Source organism: Crotalus tigris, unplaced genomic scaffold (assembly GCF_016545835.1).
Source record: "Crotalus tigris isolate CLP2741 ecotype Arizona unplaced genomic scaffold, ASM1654583v1 scf7180000017666.379230911805:20528666, whole genome shotgun sequence".
In the NCBI taxonomy this organism is placed as follows: Eukaryota; Metazoa; Chordata; class Lepidosauria; order Squamata; family Viperidae; genus Crotalus; species Crotalus tigris.
The window spans coordinates 16,216,452-16,231,171 of record NW_024096552.1 but is presented as its reverse complement, the minus strand read 5'-3'; the positions used below and the strand labels follow the sequence as shown (position 1 = coordinate 16,231,171).

Genomic DNA, 14,720 nt, shown 5'->3' with positions numbered 1-14,720 from the left:
ACAGACATACAAAACTGTGTCATTCTATCATATAAAAATAACTCAACAATGTTAAGTCATTGAATTGGATGGATATGGAACTAAGGCAGCTTGCTGGGAAATTACCAGTTCACCCCCCCCCCCACACACACACTTTCACTCACCACTAAGTGACTAGATATTCTTCTCAAAGGTGCAGAACATTTCAAAGCTACAGTACCTGCTCAAACAATTGAAGTTTTCCCTTAAAGCTTCTAATTAAAATGCCAGAAGGAATAGCTGAGTCTGGAAGAGTCTTTTGTGGGAGTTTTTCTCACTCTCCATTTCTTCCTGCTCATTTGATCCCTCTTTGAACAACAGATACCTTAATCTCACTCATTTGCTTTCTTTAGAAATTGTTATCTCCTGCAATTCAAATTTCTTGTTAGAGTCCCAGATTTTTAGCATCCAGCTATTAAGTTCCTTTCTAAGTTTCTTCTGACAACTTTTACCAGTTTTCACTAAACTGGTATTCCAGAACAACCACTTTAATGACATAGCTATTAAAAGAATCAGATTTGTTTGACTGTGTGGGTTGGAGGAAATAAAAGAGAAGAATAGAATAATAAATGCTCAAAAATTTCAACAAATTGGTTTTTATGTCAATAGAGAGATATACATTTGGTGTGAGGAGATCTTTTCAACAATTGAGAGAAACTTTTTTTCCATGCCATGGGGGAAAAGCACTATTATTCACCCACACCACTTGGTTCATTGATTAAGCTACATGTAAATCTTTCTAGAGAAATGCACTGATTCTCTGGAAGTTCTAAAGAAACAACTGAGGATGATTCCATGCAAACATAATTTAGAAACAGCAGCTTGTTCAATGTTGAGAACTACAGTAAGTGGTCTAGCAATATTATTATTATATAACCTACAGCCGTTTGGGGAGTCAGGGTTTGGTCCCTAGTTGCAGTTTATTCCCTAGTTTCAGAAACTGCTCTTAAAATAAGGGTCATTGGTTCAATGTATCCTTCATGTCCAATTTTCTCTCCATGAAAGTATAATAATCAAAACATCTGCATAAAAGCATACTCAACAAAATCTATGTGTTTTGAACAGTTGGCTTTTGGCACATGCGTAGCTTATTATTCAGGTGTGTTGGATTGAGAATTAATCTGTAACAAGGAAAACATTATTCCTTTTTAGAGATCATGTCTGAGAGGCAGAAAGCAATATTTGTTTTACACACCTTGACCCTATTCCAATATAGGTTGTTGTAAAATAAAATAATAAAAAATCACTATTGCTTATATGCTACATTATTGTCATTCTTACTGACAGTTTGTTTCTTGGGATTCTAGACTCAAGCTTCCAAAAGCTGCCATCTGGACTTAATATTTTGCAGACCACTCCTATTGGCAGAGCTGTAAAAGAAGGATTTTTATTAATTCTTCTTCCCTATGCAATTCCTTCCTCCCTCTGAAATGCAGAGGATTAGGAGATCCTCAAAGACAGCTTGAATCTATGGTTGTGTGGGCTGTGTAAAGCTTCCGAGACTTCTCTCTTTCTAGAGGATTCAACCCAGCATTTTGAGAATGCAATACTTGCTCTCCTCATTCCAATGATAATTTTTAATTCTTTTGTGAAAAATATGCTGTAATGTTTCCAAAGAGAAAGTTGTGAGTCAATAGAAAATGCTGGAATAATATTTACCATGTGTTGTAATATAATCAGCACCGGGAAAATAAAGAAGGCACTAGATACTGAGACACCTTCAAATCTAACACTATAAGTTATCATCAAGGTTATGAGGTTGTCATATTCCACCCAAAAAAATGTTTTCAGCTGGGATATTTTAAAAATGTCACCTCTTCTTTTATTATTCTACTAATAATTGTAATGACTAGCTATAGTATCCTGACTGTGATTTCCATGGATATAGTTTGAGGATGATTAACTGTAGATCCAACCAAGTAGATACTGTGAAACTCATATCTTTGAAATGTCTTCCAGGAATCCAATGTAAACATGGTGCAGTTTATAACACGTGTGGTCCTGGTTGCGTGAAGACTTGTGCTAACTGGAATGAGATTGGTCCCTGCAATAAGCCCTGTGTTGCAGGATGCCACTGCCCTGCCAACTTAGTCCATCACCAAGGAAGATGCATCAAACCCACTCTCTGTCCACAGCGGTGACATTAGCTTTCACTCCAAGGACACTGAACTTGTTATCTTGAGTCCCTTTTGAAGCTCATAACCAGTAAGGACTGCAGAGTTTGTTGGCAGATTTTATAAAGCTCTCTTCCAAAGAGAAAAGGAAATGTCTGTGCCTATGAATGTATATGTCTATCTGGAAATGTACACCAATACAAGCATATATGCAGTTGTATATATACTGTGTGTATGTGAAAAAGAGAATGTGTGTGTATGTGTGTATGTGCGCACATGTGAAAAGAGTAGATCTAAAATTGCCATATCCCTTAGCATCAATGAACTAAAGGAAATCCATCCACATTGTGTGAAGGAACGTGTGCTGAAACCCAAAAGTCATTGTTCAATTGAATTGGCATAGCATGATCTTACTACGTGGTCACTCTATGCCAGTTCAGCAAGAGGCTAGCCCTCATTTCTCTGGGTTTTTGCATCATTTATATCAATATAGAAGGACAAATTATTATATGTATATATTTTTTCCGTTATGTTTTAGTATTTATCTATTCCTAGGCTCTAGACCATGAGGATCTTTTGTATAACTCAATCAGACATTCAGTGGCAAAGAAAGTACTAGCTGGAGAACCCAATTGTTTTCAAGTCTGTTCTTGTTCCAACCTAAGTTTTGGCTAAATTTTAGATTGATCCAGGACTTACTGATTTTTTCCTTTGCAGAAGTTTTGGATAATAGTTGAAGTATCTTAATAAAGAAAACTTGACAACGCATACTATGCTTCATCACCTCATTTAAATGTTGCCCCAGGCATGCATGGTGTATTATCAGTATGGTAATATTTAAATTCTACAATGCTGTCTAAAGTTGTTGGTCTGGTAAGATACATATATAGGTACAGTGCTGTAAAAGTAAAAAATGTTTTCCATTAAATTTCTCCAATTCTGTTTAAGAGAATGAGATTTGGGAAGCTTAAGTGTTGAGATAATTTAAATGAAGATCTAGAATTACATACTTCCTTCCTGAATACTGCAATTTTATTTCTAATTTATTTCCGAACCATAATTTGCCATATTATTTCATTTAGTTAAAATAAGTTCAGCAAGAACCAGGATTACAAATTACATATGAATCATCTCTGTGTTGAGATACAACCAAAGATTCCATGCTTTTATTTTCAGAATTTTGTTGCTGCCAGACTTATCTTGATAATAACTGATTTTAAGCACTATGAAAGCTCATTTACATGAGCACCAGAAAGTTTCAACAGTGCTTGAGCAGAGTGTCTATCAGCCACATTCATATTGCCTGCTGGAGAGAAAGAAAAAATCTTGGCAGGCCTGTCACCGTCCTCCTGTTCCTGGTTATCATAAGTGGAAGATTACCAAAATATTCCAGGAATGTAAACTTATCTGGGAACATTATGGAAAGGGGAAAGGGTAAATCATTTCATTATAGGTGCTAAGAAAGTTAAATTTGATGTGTCCCTATAGGTATCAGTAGCTGAGCTTGAATTGGAATCGTCTTTAGCTTGATGTTAGCAAAAAGGAATAAAATCTCAACCTTAATCTCAATCTTCTTTGAAATCAGTTGATCTTTTGAACTTGAGACATTATATAGAGGAAAGCACACACACACTGGATGGACTTATGTTGACAATAGTGTTCATGAGTATGTGTAAGTGGGGTAGTGGTGGTGGTGATAATGGATATGCTGGCTCTTTCGGCTATGGAGATTCTCAGTCTTCTAGGTCAGGGGTAGGCAACCTTGGCTCTTTTATGACTCGTGGACTTCCAGAATTCCTGAGCCAGCCATGCTGAGGGGAAAGGGAGAGGTTTCCAAGCTGAGCCATGCTGGCTCAGGAATTCTGGGAGTTGAAGTCCATGAGTCATAAAAGAGCCAAGGTTGCCTACCTAATCTAAGTTATGGTTGTCCCAAAGTGTTTTTTCAGGAGGCAACTGGAGTTTTTCTTTGAAGACATTTCACTTCTCATCCAAGAATCTGGTCAGAGCAGAAGAGGCTTCTTGGATGAGAAGTGAAATGTCTTCAAAGAAAAACAAGAAAGTCCAGTTGCCTCGTGAAAAAGCACCTTTGGAATGCTCCCCTTTCCTTTGCCTTTTTTTTTTACTGCCTGGTTTCCATTTCTGCACACTGTTCTTTCCCATGAATTCATTTACAAGTAAACAGCTATTCATAAAAAAGAATGAATGGAGGATGACAGAGAAATGAGTTATAATTATACCACATCCACTGGAACTTCTGATATCACTGTATTGACTAAGAAAGTCTGCCAAGGTGACTGAAAGTGGCTATAAGCATCCATGGGTTCAGAAGTAATGATGCTACAGTCATTCTTCATCAGTTAAGGGAGATGATAGATGTTTAGAAGCAGAGCTGGAATAGTTTTCTTGCCTTTATTAAAAGTGCCTGAAGAGATCTTGGCTTTTACTCTACATTTTTTTTTTGTGCTGATCTTTTACCAGAGAAGGGAGAATAAACCTTGCACTTGAATACTTAACTTCCCATTAAAAACAAAACAAAACAAATTCTAGTCTTTTTATTCACAGATTTAAATACATCTATTTGTATATGTTTAATATCCTTTGAAAATATTAAAAAATAGGAAAAATAATAACTTTGTTAAGTCCATTGACTTAATTGTATTATTTTTCAGTGGCTATCTTCAGGTTAGAAAAATATTATTTTATCCCTTTCATATATTCAGTCACTGGGAAAGAAAGTGGGGGATGTGGAAAACTATCAACTGTGTTACAGTTATAATATAAAGGATATATACTATGGTTTTTAAAGAGAATGGATTGACTGAAATTTCTGGTATCTCAGCTCATCGAGGTAACACCAAATTGGGGAATTCAGCCTTTATAGGTTAGGCTTGTAGGGTGTATGTAGGGGGGACGGAGAAGGAGGGACTAGTGATTTATTCTGAATTCTGGGGAATTCACTTATTAATTGTAACAACACTGGATCTTAAAAGATATTTAATGTTTTTAAACATGAAGTTTCATTTAATAAGCTGTCTCTTATTAACAGGATGCTAATGAACACAATTTACTTTGAACCCTGAAAGGCACATTATTATTCAAACACTGATTCCCTTAGTGAAAGCAAACCCACTGTAATGACTTTTCTTTCAAAATGTTATTCAGGTAAAAGTGAACTGTTTCCACACGGTATTCACTAGTTATAAAGGAGTCCTGGGGTGTGTGTAAAGGTCTGCTTATCCCTGTGATCTGATTAATAAAAAAACAGTTTTTTTAAAAAAATTATTTAGTAGGAAGTATTATCCAAAGCTTAATGAGAGCTGCTTCTTTTGTTTCATGAACTTTTCAAAATGGCTTTAATTCAAATATGTTTTCTGCTAAAGTTTTATTTTGCCAATACAACTGTTTTGAATTATTTTTTGAAAACCTAAACATAATCTAAGTGGATTTTTGGAAAAGTCAATTACACCAATCAATCAAATAACTAATAACTGATGTACATCATCATTTATTAATCCAAATCTTGATTTGAGATGCTTGAACCACTGTTAAAAAATATTGCCCCTTTTAGATGATGGAATAAAAGTTCATGTCCATGGTCTGAATCCAGTCAAATATACAATATATGAATATATCCTGAGGCACAACTAATGGGACTTATTGATTTCTTTAAATTATTTTCTTAGTTATGTTATTAATGTATTCTTTATCACAGCTAATAAAATTTCCTTGTCAGTCTTATATCAGAATATGTTCAAGGTAGTTAGTTTATTAGGAGGTTTTTATGCATTTGTTGCTGCACAATGAATATGACAGCAATATCTACCTTTCAGTTGAAAGATCATTTGGAATTTTATTCTTCTATCTTATTTTTCAGAATGAAAATCAGTTATGTAAGAAAAAAAGTAAAATTCTGATTCAATACACAACTGTACATAGAGTTTCCTTTCCTTTATTTTCAGTTTTTTGCTCTAATAAGCCAGGCTGTTTTATCTTTATATATTTTGTGGTCAGTCAGCAAAACAAAATAATCCCCATTGTCCTGAGGGCAGAACAAGAAGCAATGGATGGATACTAATCAAGGAGAGAAGCAACATAGAACTAAGGAGAAATTTCCTGACAGTTAGAACAATTAATCAGTGGAATGAGTTGCCTTCAGAAATTGTGAATGCTCCAACACTGAAAGCTTTTAAGAAGACTTTGGACAACCACTTGTCTGAAATGGTATAGGGTTTCCTGCGTGAACAGGGGGTTGGACTAGAAGACCTCCAAGGTCCCCTTCCAAGTCTGTTATTCTATTCTATTCTATTCTATTCTATTCTATTCTATTCTATTCTATTCTATTCTATTCTATTCTATTCTATTCCAAAACCAACCAGCACTTACACGATAAGTGGTGTTGTTTTGTAAGAGTAGTGTAAAAGTGCTTGTTTATTTGTGTGCTCACACACACACACACACACACACACACACACACACACACACTGATAAATCATGCAGTCTAAATTATGTATATGTAAATTATTAATAATAATTAATGAGTGATGACCAATTATTCAAATACGGGTGATTGCTTTTCATATGTACTCTGCTGAAATAAAGTGATTCATTTAGATTCCATCAAAAGTTACATGCTATTGAACAGAAATATGGCCCAGCAAAAAAATTATAGCATAGAATTATGGAGATTATTCCATGTAGCAATATTGTAAGAAATATCTTACAAATGGTGTGCATCATCACATAACTGAAAATCTTGTTATTTCCAATTTGTAGCAGCAACATTGTGTTCATTTTTGTCAAAATGTAGCTGTTTATTAATAAACAAAAGAATCAGTACTGTATGTAGCATGCTGAGAGCATATTGTCTGATAAGGAAGGCCAAGAGAGAGAGAACAATTTTTGAGCTATAATTTGTTCATCTTTTTGGATATAAGAAAGAAACACACAAGATATCACTCATTAATTACTAAGAGGAAGATAAAATACCTTTGAAATATATTTTAGGTACTTGTTAATATAAATTGAGTCCAGATTAAATTAGTCACACTGTTGATTTGAAATCAATAGAAAAACTGGTCATCATCACTAATTTAGCTGTATTGGTTACAAGAGGCTTAAATAATTGCCAAGCAGTTGAAATTAAATGCATAGACTTCGCCTATAAATTATAAATACAACATGTGGAATTTTAAAAAATGGGCTGACATTCATTCATTGCATAAAAGTTCATTTGCTGCGTAAATGAATCAAATCAATGATTTCAACATAATTCTGAAATGCAAGTCATATTTCTATAGATCTGCTGTATAAACTTTGTTACAGCAAAGCTGTAATTGATATTTCAGTATTCAACTTGCTTTAATGTGATCACGATAATTTCAGTAAATGATTTGGGTATTAAGTGGCTTTCAATGTTGCATTTCAAAATTTTTCAATAGTTATCTGAAAAACATGGTCGGATGGGTTTTTTTTTTTTTTTTTGAGACAATGGCTTAGACAATAGAAAAAAATGGAGCATTATTGGCTTGGGAGTGGGAGTTTCATTTTATTTTAAATCCTGAACTTCATATAATTTTTAGTTGATATAGTCTTTTTCCTTGGGGGAAATGACTCATAATTATGTGATGTTGCTTCTCTTTTTAACATTTGTAACATAGGAAGGAATTTTTGGTATCAAATATCTGCATATGAGTAGGAAAGACTTAGATAACACAAGATATAATTAATATTTCATTTAAACGTTTTCCCCAGACTTCCTCCATTATGTTCCTATATTTATTATTTTGAAATTTGCTTTTACCCTTGATTCATTATTGATTTAATAGTTCATATTTCTTTTCCATTTTGTTCATGTAACAATGCTATTTTAAAGTTTAAAACATGCAACATCTTGACAAATTCTGTGTCTCTTAGAATGTTTAAACAATTTTTAAAACATTTGATAAAGGCAACTACCTGGTATTTTATTGTCTAGATTGAAATGATATATGGGCACCAGGCAACCTGTGGAATTTTTTTTTCCACTGAGTGGCAGACAAATCTCTGAAGACTCCCAGGGAGAACGGATGAAAATGGTTTCATTTGAACTTCAGTGTTTGTCTGGACTATTTAAAGCTTTTTCTATATATAATTGCCATCCAGTTCTTTCATTCATGAGCCAGATACTGTAAGGGAGGCTGTTTACAATATTTGTAAATGTTCTTTTGTAATCCTTTCTTCACAAAAAGAAGAGGAACAATAAGATTGGTTTCTTCTGTCTACAAACAATCTGAGTGTTGATGTTCTTCTGGATTTTTGCAAGATTGATGTTGTTAAGTTAAATGCTTCATTTTGTTCAGTAAAACTGGGTTGAGGAATAAAAAGGATAAGTAGTTATTCCAGGAAATAGATTGATTTCTAAAAAACATAAATGTTGAAGCAAAGTTGACAATTCCAGGAAATAAGTTGAAGGCTGAGTTGATATTTCTGAAGTAGTAGGGGATACAGATAATGGGCATGAGATAATGTCTCTTGCAATTAAGGATCCCAGCTTGTCTTGATTTTGCTCAGGGCAGTCCTAGCGGGAATGTTGTAAGGCAAAGGCACATTTTTTGTAGGCAGCATAAAGTAAGAGAATGGCACGCAGCATTTGTCGACACATAGCCATAGCCATGTGCACTTGTGGCTCACGGAGGCCATGGGGTCTGCGTTGCTGGGGACTTATCACTTGACAGAAGGCTGAACGCTCTGAAACTCTCAGCGAGCCAGTCCAGTGGGGAGGCTGTGCAGTCACTAGATGCCCAAAGACTGAGTCAAGCCCTATAAGTCTCACTGCCTGTGGCTTGTGCACAGCCCCATTGCATGCCCTAGGTTCTCCTGCCAATCGGGAGGCCAATGGTTGCTTCATCCCACTCTTAGCACTAGACTCCAGCACCAGACTTAGCCCCTGGAAGCAAAGTTGCACTTCCAAATCAGTGGCAGTAGCTGGGCTTTGCCCTCCCCGGAAAGGGTGTTTAGTGCTGCTTGGTCTGGGCACAGCACCCCGCAGCCATTGCAGAGATTCATCCAATGGGGACCAGGGTGCCCACAGCTGGTATCCGCTAGCCATGGTTAGCACTGCCTAGCTGCTGCTGACCTGTTTTGCCCAGGATCCTGTGGCATGTTTCCTTTGCCTTGTGCCCTTGGCAACCTATTATGAGTAAGTGTATACCTTAGAACATACATACTGAATCAGTGTTCCACTAGCTCCTCCTCCCTGTTCTAAAGAATGGTGTGCTCTATTGAGTGCCTATAACCATTCATTATGATCCTGATGTTATTTCTTAGAAATAAAGTCTTCATCCTGTAAAAATAGAGGGATCTTGCAGGTGGAATGGGGAAAAGGGAACTTTCATTGCTTCTGCCATCCTCTGGCAGTCTTCTCTTTGTTGATCTGCCTGGAGGAATCATGGAAATGTCCATAAGATACAGTACTAGAACTGCAAATGAAAAGTTAAACTGGTGAAAATATTTCTGCTTCTGTATTTTGCATCTGTGGGAACATAGTAAAAATATTTTTTTTCAGGGTTAGGGGAAAAAAAGATCTAACATTTTTATAAGATTACCTTAATCTCCAAATAACAGCATATTCCTACTTCTGTGTGCATTTTAAGAAAAATAGAAATCTGCAAATTGAAGGCATTTTCACCATATCTGCTTAAGTCAGATAGTCTGACTTTGCGCATTCAGACTCATTGCTTACATTCTTAAATTTTAATTACTTATTTGTCTTCCGGAAAACTGATTCCTTTGAAAAACTCTGTGGCCAGCAAGTTCACTTCATCTAGTTCATCTTAATCTTTTACACCAATTCAGATTCAGTAAGGACATCCAGGAAGACCCTTACACCATTGGAAACCTTCCTATGCCTTATCCTAGTGGCACAGAAAAAATAAACTAGATTCACGTTATATAAAACCATGCTTTGTTTAACCATGCTGAGTGAATAACCAGAACTGGCTTAGTTTATATATTGTGCATTGAATCCATAATATATAAAAAAGCAATTTCTGATAAAGACACAATATTTTTTATTTAGAAAGAGTAATTGTTTTAATAAAAAAATTCCCTCAACTGGTATTTTAACATATTTTTATAAAAATAAATAAAGACGTTTAGTATTTGTGTTTTCATGACAATATTTTTTCTATTTAAGCTTTTTAACTTTGAAAAGCTTGGCACCTTATTAAAAACTTAATTTATTTGAAAAGTGTAAGTTTTCTTTTTTTGTCAGATTTCTCAGATTAAAAGAAAGCAGATTATATACTGTAACTTGGGTCCAGATATTTTCTTCTGAAACAAGTTAATGCATCTATAGAATTTGTTCTATTAAAAGATGATCTATCTACTGGCAATAATAATTCTTATCAGATTCTCTCATATATAGAATTTGAAAGAGCTTGGAAAAGGTACTCTAAAAATGAGGGCTAAGATATTAAGATAAACATTAAAGTAAGTAGCTAGTGCTGAATTTTAAAAGAAATATAGAGTGCAAATATTGTGCAGATTAATTTCTTTTCCTGACAGGATGGTTTAAAAAAAGAACAAGCAAATCAAATGGGAGAAAAAAATGGAAAAAGAAATTATATAGTAGCTGGAATTTAAGCCATGATGAAAATCTTGATGAAATAAAAAAATTAAAACCCCAACTTTAAGCTGTATCATTTGTTAATTTCATTTCTGATAGTATTTAGGAGTCATCCATGGCTGTTGAGTTAGGGAAATAAAGAAAAATAGAAATTGTTTTAACTGTGATATTTTAAATAATTATGAACTCCAGTAATGCAAAAAGAATAGATATTTGGTGAAAAATGTATTACAGTAATATATTACTGTATATTACATGCTGAGGATTGCTTGCAGCAAACAGAATGATCAATTCTCCATCTTTTATATAAGGGAAATTGGTATGCATAGGAATGAAAGAAATGATGGCAGTACTAGAATTAATTAATGACTAGGTTGGCCTGATTGACAGGTCCATTGAAAAAAATCTGTAAATATTGTGGGAAGAATCCAGAGAAAGAAATATTTTGGGAAATATTAAAAAGGCAGAATATATTTCCCCAAAGGATTTTAAAGGCAGAAACCAACCCTCCCACCAAGTCTCTCTGCCCCAAATAGAAACCAGGTCTGCAGAAATGCAGATGTAATAATCTTGTCAGAAAGATTGGAGTCAGGAAGCTGGGATTAGAACGAAAGATCCCTAGAATAAACAATCCCTCACACCAAAAAAATCCAACAGTCATCAGCCACAGCCCCAGAGAAGCATGATATGACCTTTGGGATATAATAGGATTCATCCACTACCATCAAAATACCAGAAAGGCACACTCAGACTTAGGTCAAAGTTCATGCCACATGAACAACTCTAAACAAAAGCTCAAGAATGTATAAAAACCCACCGTTCCCTACTACGTGTGGTCAGTTTTTCCAGAGCCATGCTTCTATTTGGCTTTGCTCTTCAATAAACTACAACCTCCTTTCTAAAGCAGTCTTCATTTTGCTTATTTCCAGCTTGGACTGGACCCTGATGAAGATTTTTCCTTCAACAAGTCCATGCTTAGAAACTAGATACTGCCATTTTCACAGCTTGTTAGCATCCAGATAAATTGGATATCATCTGACATTAATCTCAGCCAGTGAGGCCAAAGTCCATATTGTCTGAGAAGGCATAGAGTTAAAACTCAAACATCTGGAGGGAATCAGTAGTAGAAAAGTTGCTAGAAGGCTTACTGGTAGCCTAGCAGTTAATTGTGTGAAAAGATTAAAAACTTATAACTTTTGTTATTTTTTGTAAATCTTACATATAACACACACACACACACACACACACACACACACACACACATTGATGAGTTATAAAGCTAAAAATTTGACTCTTGGGTATATCCATAATAAAATCAATAAATACCGAACACTAAGAGGAAAGTATAAAACTTTAAAAATTTAATGAGCCGAGCTTTCGTTGGAATCATCCAACATCATCAGGGCTTTAAAACAGTTACTGAGAAGAAGCCTTTATATGATGTTAGCAGCCTATATCCGGCTTCTAGAACGTATTATTGGGCCCAGCTGATCATGCCATATCATGGGTAGATCACCTACGTCAGTGCGTGATGTTTTCCCACATCTCCTCCATATTTTACTGTAAGTGTTCTCCTTACAGTAGGGGGGAGGGGGACACTCACCATCGGCAAGTGAAGGGAAAAGAACTCTCTCTAGCCCTGCGGTTCTCAACCTGTGGGCCGCGACCCCATTTGGGGTCGAACGACCATTTCACGGGGGTCGCCAAACAATGCAGTCCGCCATTTCCCCCCCCCTTTTCTTTAGCTGTGCTACTCCCTCTTATTCTATTGGCTTTTGAAAGCCAATAGAATAGACTCTCTTGAATAGAGTCTAATTCTATTGGCTTTCAAAAGCCAATAGGAATTGTCCAGGCTGTCTCTGCCCTGCTGAGACTGCCAAAAGTCCCAGTCTGCAAACGATTCTGCAAGTTGTATGCAGCTAAGGTGAACTTTCTGGACATTTCCACCCCTCCCTGCTGAGCAAATACTAAATGTAAGTAAAAGAGGACCAGGGGTGGGAGGTGTGAGGCCAGCGGGTGCAGGGAGGTTTGCTGGTGCGCGTGGGGTCCAGCGGGTGGCTTAGCTCCCTTGGGCTGGGCCAGCTGGTGGCCCAGCCGGTGGTCGGCCTGCGCCATCGCTGCCGCTTGCCAGCTATGCCTTGGCCGGCGCAGGGGGCAGCACCATGCATGCGCGGTGCTCCCGTGCCGAGGCAGTTGCTGGGCGATGGCCTGCGTACACCCTCGGCCTGCCCAGTGTGCGCTCCAGCCGCAGGAGAGGAAGCGGAGCGTGCGCGCCTCCTCCTGCTCCGCCCGCAGGGAAACACAGGTAGTCCTTGACTTACGACCACATGGTTGGGGGTCGTGGCATTAGGAAGGTTGAGAACCACTGCTCTAGCCCTAAGGTTGACAAGGAGAACACTTACAGTAAAATACGGAGGAGATGTGGGAAAACATCATACATTGACATAGGTGATCTACCCGTGATACGGCATGATCAGCTGGGCCCAATAATATGTTCTAGAAGCTGGATACAGGCTGCTAACATCATATAAAGGCTTCTTCTCAGTAACTATTTTAAAGCCCTGATGATGTTGGATGATTCCAATGAAAGCTCGGCTCATTAAATTTTTAAAGTTTTATACTTTCCTCTTGGTGTTCGGTATTTATTGATTATATATATATATATATATATATATATATATATATATATATATATATATATATATATATATATATATATATATATATAGTAAGAAATAAAATGATCACCAGGGTAATAAAAATCATAAAATTTAATAAAAAGCGCCTAGCTTTCGCCGTCACCTGCCGGCATCCTCAGGGCTAGTGCGCCAGGGAGTGAGAGAGTCACTTTTATAGGTGCAACAAAGCCTGCGCACGACTCCTCAATCTCGTCATCGGGCCTAATTGGGATGACTGCGCACGGCTGGTCTGTTCCTTTCTATTCCTTTTAATTGCATGTTCATCCTCCTCCATCCTTCTTTCTCTCAGTCTTAGGGTGGATGGGCAGATGCCTCTGTAATTACAATGGTCTCTATGTTTTAATCCTTCTCCCCCGGGGTCAGGTGGCAATACACATTCCATGTTTGTTTTGCGATCCTCCTTCGTCCCATTGTCCTTCTTAAGACAAGTTTTTCCTTTAGTTTTGGTGTTTTCACTGCTTATATGAATGTCATCTGGGTGGACCCGTAGGTCCTTTCGAGGTGGCTGTGATCTACTGATGGTCTGGGGCTGGAGGAGGAGCCGTTCAGTCACGGAGGAGGGGGGGGGACGACAACTCCCCAACCACCCCTGCATCCGGTCATCTCGCACGCACCGCACCATAGTCAGTCTGGGGGGAGCAGCGGCAGAATCATGTCCTCGCTCCTCCCCCTGGGGCAAGCGTCATTCAGACAGTCCCACAGACCTCTCCCAGGTGAGTGTAGCTCGTCGATGGTCCGGAACCAGAGGATAGACTGCTCGATCGTGAATGGAAGGGGGCGGCGGTTCCCCGTTCGTCACTGCACCCAGCTGTCTCACGCGTCCCCTGCTGCGGGTAATCGGTCCGGGGAGCGGGGTAATGATGGGATCACGTTCTATTTGATCCTCACAGCGTCTCTCCTCGGTCTGTCTCCTCTCTCTTGTGCCGTCGGTAGCCATACAAGTTCTCCGGAATGTTCCGGGGTGCGCAAGTGGGGGGCATGATAGTTCGATCTCCTGCGTTTTTTCTCCTTCTCCAATGTTATTCAAGGGTCCACCTCCGATCGTGCTCTGCAAGTCTCTCCCTCCCAGACTGATCATCCCAGTCTGGCGGGGGGATCTCTCCTTTCCTTCCGAGTCGGCTAACACATTTTCTTCCATATGCAGGTGGATTGCCATATCCAAAAGTCTCTCCCCTCTTCCTCCAACCGCCGTATCTTTTTTTATACTGGTCGCAACGCCTCAGGTGTCTATGGTGTCTGGATTTTGGATTTTGATTCCCACAGCCTCTTTAATCCTTCGGGGTT

General features: G+C 37.7%; 2 protein-coding genes across 5 annotated transcripts in view; one reads left to right on the top strand and one right to left on the bottom strand.

The window, feature by feature from the left end:
* BMPER (BMP binding endothelial regulator) overlaps window positions 1-2,900 on the top strand; it is a 277,236-nt gene extending 274,336 nt beyond the window's left edge. For all 4 annotated transcript variants that reach the window (XM_039336815.1, XM_039336813.1, XM_039336812.1 and 1 more), the window contains one exon: window positions 1,978-2,900. In XM_039336815.1, the coding sequence (XP_039192749.1) occupies window positions 1,978-2,159 (182 nt within the window). In that variant the 3' untranslated portion in view covers window positions 2,160-2,900. The remainder of the gene's footprint in view (window positions 1-1,977) is intronic.
* A 4,696-nt stretch (window positions 2,901-7,596) lies between these two features.
* On the bottom strand, window positions 7,597-9,273 carry LOC120305064 (FANCD2 opposite strand protein-like). The gene has a single exon (XM_039336371.1). The coding sequence runs from the start codon at window positions 9,217-9,219 to the stop codon at window positions 8,689-8,691; it is 531 nt and encodes a 176-aa protein (XP_039192305.1). The 5' UTR covers window positions 9,220-9,273; the 3' UTR covers window positions 7,597-8,688.
* Between the last annotated feature and the right edge of the window lie 5,447 nt (window positions 9,274-14,720).